The 16331-nt window shown below is 40.0% G+C and overlaps 1 protein-coding gene across 3 annotated transcripts in view; it reads right to left on the reverse strand.

Moving 5' to 3' along the window:
- efna3b (ephrin-A3b) overlaps positions 1 to 15050 on the reverse strand; it is a 68750-nt gene extending 53700 nt beyond the window's left edge. The window contains exons 1-2 of one of the 3 annotated variants that reach the window (XM_016673424.1): positions 14412 to 15050; positions 13891 to 14114 (exon numbers count right to left, since the gene is read on the reverse strand). In XM_016673424.1, the coding sequence (XP_016528910.1) occupies positions 13891 to 14000 (110 nt within the window). In that variant the 5' untranslated portion in view covers positions 14001 to 14114; positions 14412 to 15050. Of the gene's footprint in view, positions 1 to 13890; positions 14115 to 14221; positions 14238 to 14288 lie in introns of those variants that run through there. The other 2 variants (XM_007556098.2, XM_016673425.1) reach the window with 2 other exon arrangements.
- Between the last annotated feature and the right edge of the window lie 1281 nt (positions 15051 to 16331).

A 16331-nucleotide genomic window follows, 5' to 3' on the forward strand; every position in this document is an offset into this window, starting at 1 on the left:
GTAAACACGCGTGAACCTAAAAATATTCATGTTGTGGAAGGTTGAAAACATAAGGATGTTACTCATAAAACATCCTTATGTTTTATGAGTAACATTTTTAAAAAGCCCTAAAATAAACTTCTACTGTAGAAGATTTTTTTTTTTTTTTTTTTTTTTAGAAAAATCCAACATTTAAGTTGAGTACATTTTACAAAATCTCTCTACCTGAATTTTTGACTATTTCGCTTTGAGCAATCTTACAAGACAATCCGGGATCTCCTTCTGCATCCTATTCATACTACTGCATGTACATCTTTCCTTTCAAGAACTGCCTTAGGTAATTGTGCCTCTTTTACAAACTTCAGTATTTGATTTTTATCATACATTATTTAATCATCAGCTAAGCCAGGCTGCAAGACATTTTTTGAAGTTCTCACACGCTCTTTATGCTCACCATGTGTGTCTCTGCCACACCATTTACACAACCACAATATAGATAAAGCAGCAATGCCAACCTGTGCATAATGGATTCTTAAAACTGACATTGAAAACTAATTGTCAGTCATTTGCACTGACTGGCACTACTTCCGTATTCTGAAAGTAGGTCATGAAGTCAGTTTTAATAACAATCTGATCGCTCAGAGCGTTGAATTTTGATTCCAATGTGGTCAATTGACCCTTAAATATGGAAAAGCCATAAAAGATGAGTGTCATCAAGAAAAACAAGCATCAAACTCTTGTTGGATTCAGTTGAACTCTAACTAGACACCATTGATCTCAATCCACGTGAAAAGAGTCATGCAGGCTTTCAACACCTGATAGACCTTGATACTTCATAAAAACCACCTTTACATTCTCATGCTTAGACCAGTGTAACACACAACTCTCCAACATACATAGCAAGGTAAGAACAGCAGCTTTACAGACTTTTTGTCCTCTTTTCAGCTCACTCCATAGGTTCTATATAAGATTTACATCTACAGGCTGAGATCGTTATGGAAGAATATCTGATTTGGCAACATGTCTGCCAAAAGACCTTTTGATAACACATTTTCAGTTGTCAGAAAATGTTTTACTGTAACTAGCCTGCTTTTTCAAGGTCTTATTGAAACAGTGCTCTCAATAAGATTTCCTCCACTGCATCCAATAGTGGGCATGGAGTATTTTTCCACTCATCCTTTGTTTTATGGCCAAACTCACCTGGAGTGTTTGTTGCTGAAAGGTTTACCATTACCTGAACTGACTAAAGGGATGTTCCAGTTAAAGTTTACAATGGGAGAAGTTTTTCCCTGATTGAATTGAGATTACTGAAATCTCCACAAGCATAAATTGACAGGAAATGTTTTCCTGGCATTTACTGTAGATAATGCCCAATTGTTTCATAGTTTGTGCAGCTCCCTGAGTCTAGGTTCTTTACATTTTTAATACCCTTAACATAAAAAAGATAAAGCATTGAAAGATTGGGCAATTGATGCTGCACTTTTCTACTGAGACTCTTAAAAGGATGCTTTCAGAAAATATTGGATTTTCATTTATTTTGTGAATTCCAAGGAAAATGGAAGCTTCTGCCTGCTGACTTATTCTACACATTGTCTATCTATAGTTTTGATTATGTGAGAATTAAAAGCTTCTTTACATTAGTCTGTTACTCTTGTAAGCTCCTTCAGTGAATGTTAGCAACTACAGTTTCATCCTACATGGACCTGAGAAATGCTGAGGACTCCTAACTAATTTGTTTATTTGGCAGGTGCTTCTGATAAGTGAACAGTCCTCGAAAGACAGTAATGACAGCAATATAATGTAAGTTTTAAACACTGTTCGTTGTGACAGGTATGTGTAATCTGAATAATTAGGCTGGCTTCTTCTGAATTGAATGAAAAAGTTTTCATTTGCTTGTTCTTATGACTAATTGTGTATAAATTGGTTTCATTTTTTTTTCTTCAAAATATTTCAATGTCATTTTAATTTTTGATACAGTTTCTGACTTTAGTTACAAAGTAGCATTGAAAGAACTCCATTTCGCACAGCCCGAGTGTATATGAAAAGATCTTATTTATTACAAGCCATTATGATTTATCTTTACAAAAATATGTAGAAAAACATTAGTATATGAAAACAGACCAAGTAAGGGTTGGTCTGTAGCTACTTATGAATATTACTTCCACATCTCCACAAGCATATTTTATGATGCTTTGACAGGAAAAAAAAAACAAACATTCATATTATAATGTTTCATTGTAGCTGAAGGTTGAAAGCCAAGTACTGTCACTACAAACGGTGTGGAAATGTGTAGCTACAATGCACTTTAAATTAACGACACAGATTATAAATTTCGTGATATTGTGCTGATGATCATTAAGATTTACAATTTGGTTTCCAGTAGATCCAGATTTTAAAAATATGAAAAAAAAAACATGAAATATTTTGGAATTTATGTTTTCTACATTAGAAAATAATCATTGATTCAGATATATTCATAAACACAGTCAAAAGCCCTTTAAAAACAAGTGAAGGGCTTCTCTTTCTGATGAGATTTAGCACTTGACCACATGCTGTCCAAGATGGGAAGACAGACGGAATTCATTGTAATAAAGCAATCTGTCCAGAAAATATCCAAACATATGCACGCATGGTGAGAGCTCATTGTCTGAAGCGAAGAGCGCCTGGAGAGCGTACACTGATGCAGATGAGGAGAGGAAATGATGCCTCGAGGCCGAGCCGACAGCAAAGACTGAGAGGCAGAGAGGAGAACGGGAGGGCTGGATGAGGGAGAGAGAAAACAGGCTGAAACATTCAGGAGAAGAGTGGATTGTCTGCAGGACGCCATCGATCGAACACCGGCAGAAACAGACAGCCAGACCAGAAGCATCGCAGGCTGACACGCAGCAGAGCTGCTGACCCCACACACATCTGAAGAGCAGGATTAATCAATTAGTCTGAACTTAAAGCAGCGAGGCCATTTGTCTACTCAGACACAAGCATCAAAACAACTGGCCTTTCATGACGTGCCGAGTCTGACTCTGCTCTATTGCAACTTGATGGAATTAGACTGCATGTCAAAATATTTCAACCTGAATATAACTGTGTGGGAATCAGCTGCACCCAGCTGGAACGTGCATACTGCGCTTTATTTATTTAGACAGGTTTGACCAGTCTACTTATTGCTGTATTATTGTTTGTCTGATTGTAAGGTGGTGGTGCTACAATTAATTCTCCCTTTTTATGCTTTCACAAACAGAATAGAGGTTTCTAAAGCCCAAGCACTGATTTAAAGATCTCAGTTATTTTTGCAGCTATCGGAGCTCAGGTTTAATTAGTTCAAGTGTTTCAGATGAAAGAGGATCAAATGTAGTCTGGACTGAAGCAATACTTTGGTTTAGCATCAACAGTGAGCTGTGAACCACATGCTAACTTTGGTTAGCTAACTCTCAAAAAGCTGACAAATCAAATCTGGCACCTCTGATTCCCACTGAAGCTGAAACACACAATGAAAACATTCGGTGAAGCCAAAATCACCACAACAAAGGTCAGTTTTTGGCAGAAAAGATGTTTAATTTTGTAAATCAGATATCCTGAGGGCAGAATACGGGATGAATTTGGTCTAAAAGTTAAAGTTTAGTAGAAGTTCATGGATGGTGCCTCTACCTTGTCATTCATTACTGGAACGTAAAAATTAACTTACAAAGATTAAACAGACTGAGATACAGTCCAGTCTAGTAAATTTAGGTTGGTATTTTAAGGGCAAAATCAGGGCTAAATTAAATCTTTTGCCCAGTTTGACAAAAAAAAAAACTGCGTCTTTATCAGTCATTATCAGCTCAATACAGAACTTTAAAAATTAAAAAACAACATCCTTCAGGATTACACCCCATATATAGATTTATTAAGAACTCTTCAACCAATATCTTTAATTACAGCAGCATAATCTCAAAGTGAATTTCTTTAAACAATCCAATCAATAATTTAAGTGCATAAATGCGGCAGAGACGAACAACAGAAGATTTGTTTAATCTTCTGTCTTGATCAGACAATCTAATGTCCTGTTTCCCTGGAATAAACATATGATGTAACCAGAGGCCAATCTCATGATAAACTGCGGAAAACAGGTTAAAAGAAAAATGACTACTGACTTAAACTTGGCCATGTCTACAGTCGGAGCCACCACTAAAATGCTAAAAGTACTGGACATGTGATGGACAAGTTAATCTTGCTGCCACCCACAGTAAGGAGGACTGTAAAAAAAATAAATCTCAAGAAAGAAATGCAGCCACAGTGGCATCCTGGGATCTCCAAGTCTCCAAAACAGCAACTTATTTAGACACTTTCACACACATATACTCACCAGGGATGCTAACCCCCACCCCCCCTCAAAAAATGTGGAAAGCACTGCAGTAATCTGTCCCAACTCCAAATATTGAGGAGATAGACAAAAAAACTGAAAAATGATACAACAACCAGTACACTAAAGAATACACTCAGCCTCTTCACCGAGGATAAACTTTGCACCAGCGGATTTCCGATTTGACGGTATCTCTCTGAGCGGTGTGTTGATTGACTAGTTTCCCTCTGACACATGAGGCAGGCTGAGTGTCAGCCTCGCCGGCTGCTCGCTGTTGCCATCAGCGGCAGAGTGCTCTCTGCGCCAAACATTTTCTGCCTCCCTCTCTGGCCTGGCTGGGCCTGATTAAAACCTTCTGCTGAAACAAGGTCATAATTCACTTAGCCATTTCCCAATTTCCGCATAATTACCCTCCCGCTTTGCGAACGCTAACACACACACACATGCGCACACACGCGCCCGTTCACACCACATCGCCGACACAAACACATCTCCTCTCTGATTCGTGTCATTACTGAGAGGAGAGTGGTTAAAAGGTTTCAGAGTTGGCCTCTTAGTGACAGCTTAAATGGATAAAACCTCAATTAAAGACTCGCTCGCTCTCTACCACGCTCTCTCAGTGGATGGAAGAAGCATAATTCTGTGCAGTTTGGTGAAGCGAGGAATCTTATTTTTTTTTTTTTAAGCTGCTAAATCGAACCTTCAAACTCTGTGAGACTTTCTCATCTCTGCGCATAATTAATTTTTACGAAACCTGTTTGAGAGAAACCCTGGACATTATTCACAATCAAAGATGAACAACTAACAATAATTTCTGCCCACTGAGGAGTTACGTTACTACAATGGATGGATGGATGGATGGACGGACGGACGGACGGACGGACGGACGGACGGACGGACGGACGGACGGACGGACGGAAACAGTTTTTCAGACTAATTTTGTTTTTATACTCTTCCAGAAAAGGAAAACAATCATTGCTCCGTTACATTCTAGGCTTCTCCATTTTTGTCAAGACTACAGCAGCCCCGTGTAGCCGCTCTGTCTGCTTGCAATCAATTTCAACATGTGCTTTTGATGAAAACAGCAGCCATCCAACATGAAACTGCTCGGCCTTTATGTAGCAGAGCACTAATTGTCTCATCTGTAGAGTTTATAAGTGTTAGGCCACTCCGCTCTGCTCTGATCGGGTTCAGCATATGGCCTCAGACTGCTGCTACGCTGCTATCATTAGCCATGATATCAACACACCATATGAGCATCTGTTATCTGCATGTGTGTGTGCGTGCGAGTCTATATTAGTTGCCCCCTCCTCCTCCTCCTCCTCCTCCTCAAAATCCCCACTGCCTGTGGGAAATAGAGTAAGTATCAGTGAAAACGCTCACACACACTTCATGCACGCTAATGCCTAACACACTTTGAAACAGCTTGTAAACATCACAGCCTTGTTATTAGCACCTGATTACGCTCCTGGAGCTTATAGGCATCAGCTCACAGGGCAACACTAAGATCAACAACGTCTCATGTGTGACACGGTGCGCGTGTTTTCATCAACACGTTCGCGGTGGGAGACGTTGCTTTTTGAAAACGTCCATATTGTTACTAAAACCGAGGGAAATTAGAGGACAATTTTCACGCAGTCATTTCACTCTATGAGACGAAATATCAAGTCACAAAAAATGGATGACGCTTATAGAACCCGCCATGCTGGACATTTCTAGAGTACAAAAAGTTGTTCAACCCTTTTCATCATTTCTTATTACAGCCAGCGTCACTAATTGAACAGTATCCGTTTGTATTCCTTAGACAGTTTGGATCATTTGCTTAACTATTGAAAAAATGCCAAACATATTCTTATCCAGCACGCTCCACAACAGCCAAAAGCTGAATGCTTCACAGCTTTAAATTTGTTTGTACTTCCTTTTAATTCCCGTAAACGTGTTGCTGAAAATGCGCTACAAAAATGAAATTACCTTTACCTACCTTCTACTTTAAATGTGATGTGCTTTTTCTGAAATTTCTATGTTAGTTTTAAGCCACATGTAACAGTGGGCAAAACTTTAAAAATGTTCCACTTTCGTCTCTTGAGTCCAATGAATATTTTCACAAGATTTTTGAGGATCCACAAGATGTTTTTGTTAAATGTCAGACGGGTCTTTATACTCTTTTTTTTTGTTGGTCAGCAGTGGTTTTCAATGTTTAGCTCTCCTCTGGATGCCATTTTCTCTCTTTCTTACTGTTGAATCATGAGCACTGATCTTCATTTAGACATGTGGGGGCTGCAGTGCTTTAAATTATGTTCTTGGTTCTTTACTAACCTCCAAGATGAGTTCACTGCTACTTCAACATTCTCTGCATTAGAGGATAGCCCTTTTCCGAACTGACCAATTTCTCATCTGTTCTTAAAATGTCTCAGATCGAGGCATGATGTTGCTTATTTTGGATATATTTTAGCCTATTTCAGATTGTCAAACAGGTTCCCAATAAGCAAGTTCTTGATTGCACTGGTTAGCCAGTAATAAAGCCTGTCCAAAAAAAAAAAAACTGAACAAAAAAAAATGTAAATAATCACAGATAATTCATAATTTAACAGGTTTAGATACATTTCTTCCCTTACTAATATAAACCATTATTTCAAAACAGTATGTTATATTTACCCAAGCTATCCATGCCTGGTATTAAAAGTTGTTTGATGATGATTTTGTTTCATCATCAAACAAGTGCAAACTTGTGCAAACAAAGAAATAACAGAAGAAATCTACGAAGAAGCAAACAGATTTTGCTTCTTTAAGTTCTTGCTGTTTTTTTTATATCTCAGTACATTTTCTTTTCTTCCTCCAGGTTGTGTTGTATTGTTGTGTTGGACTTTCTTTGCCTCCATATATTCCTAAATATTAAAACCATGCAGCTTTTATTGAACAAGTCTCATTCTGATTCTTGTCCAGTTTTGCTTGTTTTAATTCAAGTGTTTCCTAAGAAACTTTTGTAAAAATATATCTCTAATCAAGTAAAATTGTTGCCTTACCTAATTACTTCCATTCTAACCCCCTCCCCTCACCATATAACACACAACAGTAGTTTAACACAGAAGTCCCTGAAGTGGTTTTAGATGCCAGTTTTGGCTCTAGCCTTCTGTGTTTTTAACAACTATATTTCCCTGGCGATCAGATTAGCAGCTATCAGTGCAGTAGAGCAGCAGATTGTGGTCAGCAATTGAACCAGCAACACAGAAGGAAAGACTCCACAATTTTGAACTCCCTGCGTTTTCGCGTCTGTGCACACCTGGCCAGAACCCAGGTGCATCGGTCAGACTGTTGGTTTAGGAACGTTGCTGTAATTGGGCGTCATGGACAGCAGCAGAGAGAAGCTTTTAATCATCCTCCTACTGTTCAGAAAGCACCACGGTGTGCGAAGCAATCACTCACCCTCACAGTGACACCTTTAAGTAATTTGCACCGTCCTGTAAAATCGCTCACGTGTCTTGATGAGGTTCCAGATAACAAGCATGTGTTCAGAAAGCTAAATGGAAACCAGATCTCAGGTATCCCAAAAAATAAAAACTAAAAAAAAAAAAAAATATTAATGATTATTCAATTTATAATAACAAATAGCAATTCCTCCTGTTTTGAGCTAATTTTCCGTATTGCAACTCAAGGCCCATTAGTAACTTGTAGGGGCTACAGCTGAGAGGAGGCCTCATGCACTACTTTTATTTAAGCAGATCACTCAATGGTCCACTGGAAATAAACAAAGCCTGCATAAATCCACTGCTTTTGTGCAGTTCTTAATTTTTAAATTTACCACGCTGCACGGTCAGCTCTTTTGAAATATTGAAAACTAAAAATAAGTTCATAGGAAGCATTGGCTTTGTTCCTAAGACACTATCATCCTAAGATACAGCTTTAGTCAAACTGGCTCCGCACTAAACTGCCTAAATTTGAAAAAATAACCAATTTTGGTTCAACCCTATTTTTTCAGTTTGTTTGTTTTTTGTTTTTTTTTTGGTGTTGTTTTGTTTTGTTGAAAACAAAACAAAAACATCCTGATCAGTAACATTTCTGCCAAATTTTGAAGGAACACACTGCTTGATCATGCATTTGTGGACAAAAAAATTATGCATTTTTTTTTTCTTATTTTGCTACATTTATGGGAAAGGAATAAATACATTAAACTCAATTGTCAATGTCAGATTAGAGCCGATTGAGAAATATTGATCCATGTGGCTCTTTGGCCGTTCGATACTTGCATCTTCACTGCTTTACTTGGAATCTCGACCATGGCACTATCCTGTCTCAAAACTAGATCAGTGCCAGTGCTTCAATCTCTCTTCCACTTCCACAGCAATGCACCTGATTGGCCAGTCACTGCAGTAAAATCTATTGAAAAGAATAAAACATTCAAGACACATTTATCGCCTCAATATCTCTGGGTTTGTTTTTCTAAAACAAATCAAGGTCAACGCATTTTTTTTTCTCTTATGTGTTGGTTCAATCCAGCAAAAAGGCATGTTTGTGAGGTTAATGCATTAGAGAGCTTTTGGTCAGTACCTGAAAGAACGCGAACATTAATAAAGCGTAGCCGTAGAAAAGAAAAACAAGATCTCAAAGCAAGGAAACACATTTTAAAGTAGTGGGGAAAGTCAGACCAACCTAATTTGACAGTTTCCCATTAAGGTACCCCACAAAGCACCACCTCCCACAGAGAGGGCTTCATGTGAGAGGAACCTGAGCACAGTCCTAAAAAAATCCAACTTATTAATGAGGCGCGACAGAAATCCCCCCCCCCCCCTGCTCCCTTTTAGCATGCATGTCCCGTATTCCTTGGCTCATTTACAAGACAAAAAACCTTCCCAATCAGAAAAAAGAAAAGAAATATTATTTACTTCCACAAAGAGACTTGCAGCAGCATGGGAGAGCCAACAACATTGAATCATATTATGCAAACACCAGTGATCCATCACGCAGGAGTACCCTATTGCTTTTAATTAATGAGGCCTCAGTGCAGAGCATCTGCACGCACATCTTCACACCCGGCAACCCGGATCCATTCACCCATGTACGCGGCACGGCCTTATTATTCTTCACTAATGAATTATCTGATCCTCGTGTCATGTGATTAGGACGGATGGTGCGGCTTTCCTTACGCGAGGCATGCAGGTGTCAGGCTCGCACACAGGTGGAGCTCCCGGATTAAAGCTTTCTTTGAGCAGACATACTTTGGTCTTAAGTGGATCTGGGATACAACTGGGTTTGATGATATGCTAGGGGGGGTAGAACGTCAGGCCTCTCTCTCTCTCTCTCCTGCAAAACACACACAGAAAAAAAACAAACATCTGACCTGACCAGAGCTGAGCATTATTACTATTATTGCGTTGACCCTTTGCCCCCTTTTTCTTTCGTCATTCAGCTCAAAATTCATCTGCACCCTGCTGGACTTTCCTCCTCTGTCCTCTCGCAGCATCACTCCCTCTGGTACTGTTTCCCTCCCGGCCTATGCGACTCTCCTCACTCTCTTCAATGAGCGGCATGAACATAAAACAATTTCCAGCTCGAGATCAATTACTAAACATATGGAAGCTCGATATTGCGACGGGAAAAACGCCGCGAGCGACAGCTGGGCCACGTTTCAACGACCTGCCTTAGAGGTGACACCGTCATGGACGAACGCCTGAGCGCGATATGAGCAGAAACAACAACAACAACAACAACAACAAAACCACAGGACGTAATCGCTTGTAAAATATGCAACTGATAAATTGAGAGATATCGCTAATCAAGTTAACGGCTGTGTTATTGAATTACACTCGTACACATGTATACGGTTGCTCACAGCGGTGGTTAATTGCCAGGTGGTGGAAGATAATGTGTGATTTAACGGACTGATGGATTCGTCTCTGTTTCCGTCACCCATCAGTGAACAGAGACATCTGTAGCAGAGCAAACACTTACTCCCGCACATAAAAAAACACGCATCTGAAGACACTTTTATGCCTTAATAAGGGAGAAACCTCCAGAAATGTGTGTGCAAACTTGTTGGAATTTCCCAAGCTCCGTGCATCTGTTTGCATGTGTCAGTGCATGAGGCTGTTAATCCTTGCTAGCCCGTTTCTTGTGGTTGATGAGTGGCCCGAGGTTGGGAGCTGCTCGGGAAGCTGCAGCATCCCGAGGCTTTACAATGTGTTTACCACTCAAACTGACAGCAATAGTACAGCTTATTATTGGCCTTGCAAGCCTCCGCACTACGCTGCGAGTTAGAGGAACTCCAGGGAGGCTGACCGCCAGTGGCTAGAAGGCATGCCAGCCAAGCCTGTAACTATTGGCAGAGATTAAAATAAATGGTGGAAACAGAAAAAAAAAATAAAAAAAACACATATTTCTGCTGTACACGAGGCGATTGGACAGGTTTTTTTTTTCTTTAGTATTTTGCATGCAGGCATCAGTGGCTCTTTGCCTGCAAAATAACTAAGAATGGTATGCTTGGGTGTTGGAGATGCATTCATCAGGCAGGATACAGATTTTTGGTTTGCTTTGAGTCTGACCTTCTGATTCAAGACTTTTTTTCTTGTCTGTCCAGCAAAGATTCTCAAAGTGTGGTGCGTCCCCTTGAGGGAAGCAATTGTACTGGTGGGACGAGTGACCCTACTGATACTTATTTACTTTTCCCCAAAATGCATGTTGGAGTCTGAATAAAAGGAACTGAATATTTTTGCACTTCTGGAGTGAGTGAGTGAGTGAGTGAGTGATAGATAGATAGATAGATAGATAGATAGATAGATAGATAGATAGATAGATAGATAGATAGATAGATAGATAGATAGATAGATAGATAGAACATTTTAAAGTAATAAAATAGAAAAAATAATAATAATAGCGCAAATAATAACAGAAAAGTACTGTAGTTAGTTTGGCAGCAGGTAGTTTACAATCAGCCTTGGTTTTGAGTGTCTATGACTAAACCACTTAACAGATAGAAGAGAGATTATTGTTCTCGATATATACAAGCCTTTGAATTTTTTTATTTTTTTATTAAACTGAAAAACAATCTTATTGATAAATGTATAAAATACAAATAGTGGGAGTTTTCAGTTGCTAATGCATTTAACCAATCAGAAAAAAATGTTTGTCCTGATAATCACCAATCACAGTCAATCAAGGGGAAATGGGTCGATTCTGTTTTTTGTTTTTTTTTGTTTTGTTTTTTTTCTCAAACGACACACTAAGGACAATTTTGCATTGTGCTTTTCAGACATGAAATTTTGAATCTAACAGAAAATGATGGATTTACAACATTATCTCAATTCATGCATCAAAGCACACCTTCTTAACCTGCATTTTATTACATCCTAAAATGTGTAATAAAATCCTCATTGTTTGTCGATTCATTCCAAAACCAAAAATTATGTTTTTGGCATCAGTGCATTATTTGAAAAAGAACAAAAAAAAAATTCTCAGCATTCGATTTGCCAATCACTAATCAGAGCTGATCAGGAATAAATTGTCAGGCTTCAACCTCCAACCGATTGATCGGTGCATCTCTGAAAACAAAGTTATTGCTTCTTACTGCTCAGGCCGCTGTCATGGTGTCTGAGCACAGAGAGAACAGGAAAAGAAAAGGCTGCGATGTGAGGATCAAGGATGAGACAGGTCCACAGAGATCAGAATGTTCTTTAATTAACCACCTCTTCTTTTCTTTTTTTTCTTCGTGAAAAAAAACAACAACACAGCACCAAAGAAGAATATGCCGCCGCGAGGAAAAAAACAGCAGCAGGAAGAAAGGAGGGAAAAAAAAAAAAACTGCTGGGCTTTGCAGAACTCGGGTCCAAGAGCTTCAGGTTAAAGGTTAGGCATGTGCCGTATAATTTTTATTTCTTTGTCTTGGAAAGAAAATACATCTTCTGGCTGCGAATGTGCAGCAGAGATCAACGGACGAACGACAGAACTAAAAGCACGCTTTGTCAAGGTTAGCGCTGCTCGAGTTGCGCCTTGCTGATTGTGTGATCGTCCACTCCTTTGCTTTTTCTTTAGGCCTTTAAGCAAACCCTTGCAAAAAACAACTTCTGTCTCAGATATAAAAAAAACTGAAGGTGGAATTTCATTTGCATTTATTACCAAAATTATAGCTCAAAGTAAGGGAGTTGGGGGAGATGTTAAATTACGAGGAGAAAAGCAAGAAAATTTAAGCTAAAACACTTGAGCACTAAGTGTGCAGCATTTTCCTGCAATTAGGCTTCCAGTGACACGTCACAAACTAACACCTTAGTGGTTTCCACTTCTGTTACTTTATCCACTACTTACAGCTCTCCAGTTATGAGCTATGAAATAATCTCCCTCGCCTCTAATAGTTTTAATTCACGCCATAAGCTAGAAACTGCTGGCCTACACTTGGAGTTGGCGCCGGCGGACAAAAATAATTTATGTCCCCCCGCCCGCCTGAGAACAACAGCATATTTTCTCAAGCCTTACATGATGTTTGTACCCTGAATAGTACAGAATCATTGTTTTTCTCAATACTCAGCCTTGGAAATAGTAGATGCTGCAGAACAAGGTATTCTGAGCGATGCCTAGTACCAGAAACCATTCACAAAGACAGGACTCACTCCACAGTGAGAAAAAGGAAAAAAAAAAAAAAAAGTGCAGTAAGAGAGAATAAGGCAATTTTTGTAATTGAATTGTTTTGTGAACTCAATAAATCAATCTGCAAACAAGATTCAAAGAAAATACTTCGATGGTTCCGAGACAAACTGCATCCAAATGGGCCCGTTTTTATATAAATGTACACTTGCATGAACAATTTTTACTATCCCACTGCAGACTGGTGCTGCATTCCTTATAAATCCAGTGGCACAGAGCCATACATGAACTCAAGAGGAGAATGTTTAAATAAAAAAACAGAGGATAAAAAAAAAGACAGAACCGAGGAGCAAAGGATTAGGAGGATAAAAAAAAAGACCAAGGCTCTGTGTGTAAACACGAAAAAGGGGAGTTAGGGAGGAACAGAAAGAGATGGCAACTTGGAGAGGGAGAGATTGAACAGTGACACTGCTGCAACACAATGGGGTCAGCATGAAGAAGTGCTCCTAATTGAATCACACAGAAGAGAAGGCAGTAAGACAGAGGAGACGGGAGATGGAGGAGTCACATTCTCTCCTTCTCTCTATGCATGAACGTGGAGGGGACAAACTGTTACAAGCAGACGACAAGGAGCAGGAGTATAAATATGTCTGAGCAGCTGTGGAGCAGAGGGTGTTGAAAAGATGTTTTGGAGCCACCTTGACCACACAGCGGGGGGTCTAGCAGAGCAGGATTCAAAAATAGCTCCACTGAATTTCTTTCTCGGGCTTGTGCAACCTTTTCCATCAAGAGGGGAAAAAAATAGATGGGCATGCAATACCAAAAAGAAAGAAAGAAAGAAAGAAAGAAAGAAAGAAAGAAAGAAAGAAAGAAAGAAAGAAAGAAAGAAAGAAAGAAAGAAAGAAAGAACACACACAAAGAGGGCAGGAAATGCATTAAAAGTGTAAAACGAGCCGTCCAGTATTAATAACGGAGATAAAGAGGGATAAAGACGGGGATCTTACTGTATGTTGGAGCTGTTCCAGTAAACGGAGTGCCTGTTGGCTGACACCTGGAGCACGCTGCCCCAGGTGAGACTCGTAAGCACCCAAAGAGACAGCGATGCCAGAGCCATGCTCCCGGCTCCTCTCTCGGTCTCTGCGGCCACTCTCTCTCTTTCTTTCTCTCTCTCTCTCCCTCTCTCTCGGTCACCCCACCAAACAGCGGGGCTCAAACATCCCAGCAATGCCTAACAAGCGAGAAGGAGGCAATAAAAACAATGAAAAACATTTAAAAAAAAAGAAAAAAAAGAAAAGAAGAAGAAGCTTCACGCATGCATGCACACAAACGGGCTACTTTCGGAGATGCTGTTTGGGTAAGAAAGTGCTGCGAAAAGTCTGTTGAAACACCAGACTGTGCGAACCTCCTCCTCCTCCTCCTCCTCCTCTTTCTCCTCTTCCACCAGCGGATCCCAGAGCTTCAAAGAACGGGGTTTATGGTCCGTGTTTATAACCGAGGCGCCCCCCTCTCCTCCTCTTCCTCCCACCGGGGAACTGCTGCTGCTGAGGCCGCCAGAGAAGTGTCGCAGGTCGGCGTTGGGTCCAAGCGGGAGGTCGGTGTTCCTCCGGGTCTTTAAAGCAGTCCGAAAAAGAGTTGTGTGCAGGTTGTTTTAAATAAAATAAAAATAATTTTAAAACAGGATCAACAGTAACAAAATAAATAAATAAATAATAATAAAAAAGTCCTCCTCTTTTTAAATGCTTTTTTTTTAAAACTGTTGCAGCTTATTTTCCTTCTTGTCCAATAAATGCGCAGACGATCTCAAAGCTGCAGCAAAGCAACAAAACACAAAATCAAGCTTTCTTCCCTTCTACAACCATCGTGCACGGTGAGCAGTCTGCCCGCACGTCGCTCTCCTCCTTCTCCTCCTCCTCTCTGTTTGGTAGGCAGCACTCGTTCACTTCCTAACTCCACCCCCCTGCGAGCGACAGACAGAAAAAAAAAAAAAAAAAAAAGACGCATTCCTCCAAGATTTGTGGCCGAGTTGCAGCACATCGCCGGACATCGGAGAGACTTCAAGGTTTGTTGTTGTTGTTTCCTTCAATACCTGCGCTTCACAGTGATGCTGCAAGAATACATCCCGCTCTTGGTGCGACCCAGCGATCATCTGCAACCAGTTTATTGCATCAACGTTCAGCAGTGAAGTACACCTGCACGCACAGTTGTCTTATTAATGCAAAGACAGGGGTGAAAATAAAAAAAAAATAAAAACATACATCCATATATACATAAAAAGTAATAAAAAAATCCCGATTCCCCTCCAAACACTGTAGGTGAGTTTTATTCATCTTCAGTCCTCCTCATGAAGGGGGGAAATCCCTCTGGGAAAATGTGACTCACCACAAAACTGAACCAAATGTACTTCTGTTGTAAGTAATCCACGTTGAAAGCTGCTGCCTCGCAGAGAAGAATTTATGCGCACTGAACCTTTTCACATTTGTCATTTTTCCAACCTAAATCCTCAACGATTGTTAAGCTGAAAGGGGGAGGGAAAAGGAGGATGATACGGTTTGGACGTTTTTGTGTTTAACAGATACAACTATGTAAAGTATTTGTGTTCATCTGTTTCTGTCGGTGGGCTTCAACAGAACAGCTGTAGGCAGAAGCATTGCAACCATTCCTCCACGTCACCCCAGACCCAGTGTTTCTTACTAAGTGGGAGCTTCCCTTAGCAAAATATGTCTTCTCTTAGTCTGTCGCTGTTTCATTTTTTTTTCTTTCTGTTTTTTATGCAGCCAGTTTAAAAAGTGATGCTCATTTAATTAGACTTACACCATTTATGTGTAGCTTCCTGTTTGGAATCAAAGGTGAAACTCTGCCCCAGTCTTCAGTTTGTTGCAGCCTCTATAGCAGCAGGTATTTTTAAATGACTGCTTTGTGATTTGGTTAGTTTTGTTGTTGTTGTTGTTGTTGTTGTTGTTGTTGTTGTTGTTGTTGTTGTTGTTGTTGTTGTTGTTTTCTGTCCCTGCTGAAGAAAAGCATCCCCACAGCATAATGCTGCAACCACCATGTTTCCACATTGTGCATGTTGACCAAAAAGTAAACTTTTGGATCCGTCTTCCATGCGTTCTCTCTCCCATGACTGTAAACAAGAGCTCTTATTGGCTTTTTTTCAACGTCTACTTGTCGCTCTTCCACAAAGACTCGATTTGTGGAAAGTATTTGACAAATGTGTTTTGTTTTTTTCCTGTTGAGAGTGTCTCTAACCTGAGCTGTGTATATTTCCTTCCTCCAGCGTTTTCATGGACAACTTATCCATTTCCTCCCTGACCGATCTGTATGTTCCTTTGGTCTTCATTATGTTGTTTGTTGGCTAATGTGCTCAGAGAATCACATCTGCTTTTATTCGTTGTATTTCAGTGTTGCAGCAGTAGCAAAATGGGGGGCGGGGGGGAATACTTCCAGA

This window comes from Poecilia formosa, unplaced genomic scaffold (assembly GCF_000485575.1).
Source record: "Poecilia formosa unplaced genomic scaffold, Poecilia_formosa-5.1.2 Scaffold77, whole genome shotgun sequence".
NCBI classification, from domain to species: domain Eukaryota; kingdom Metazoa; phylum Chordata; class Actinopteri; order Cyprinodontiformes; family Poeciliidae; genus Poecilia; species Poecilia formosa.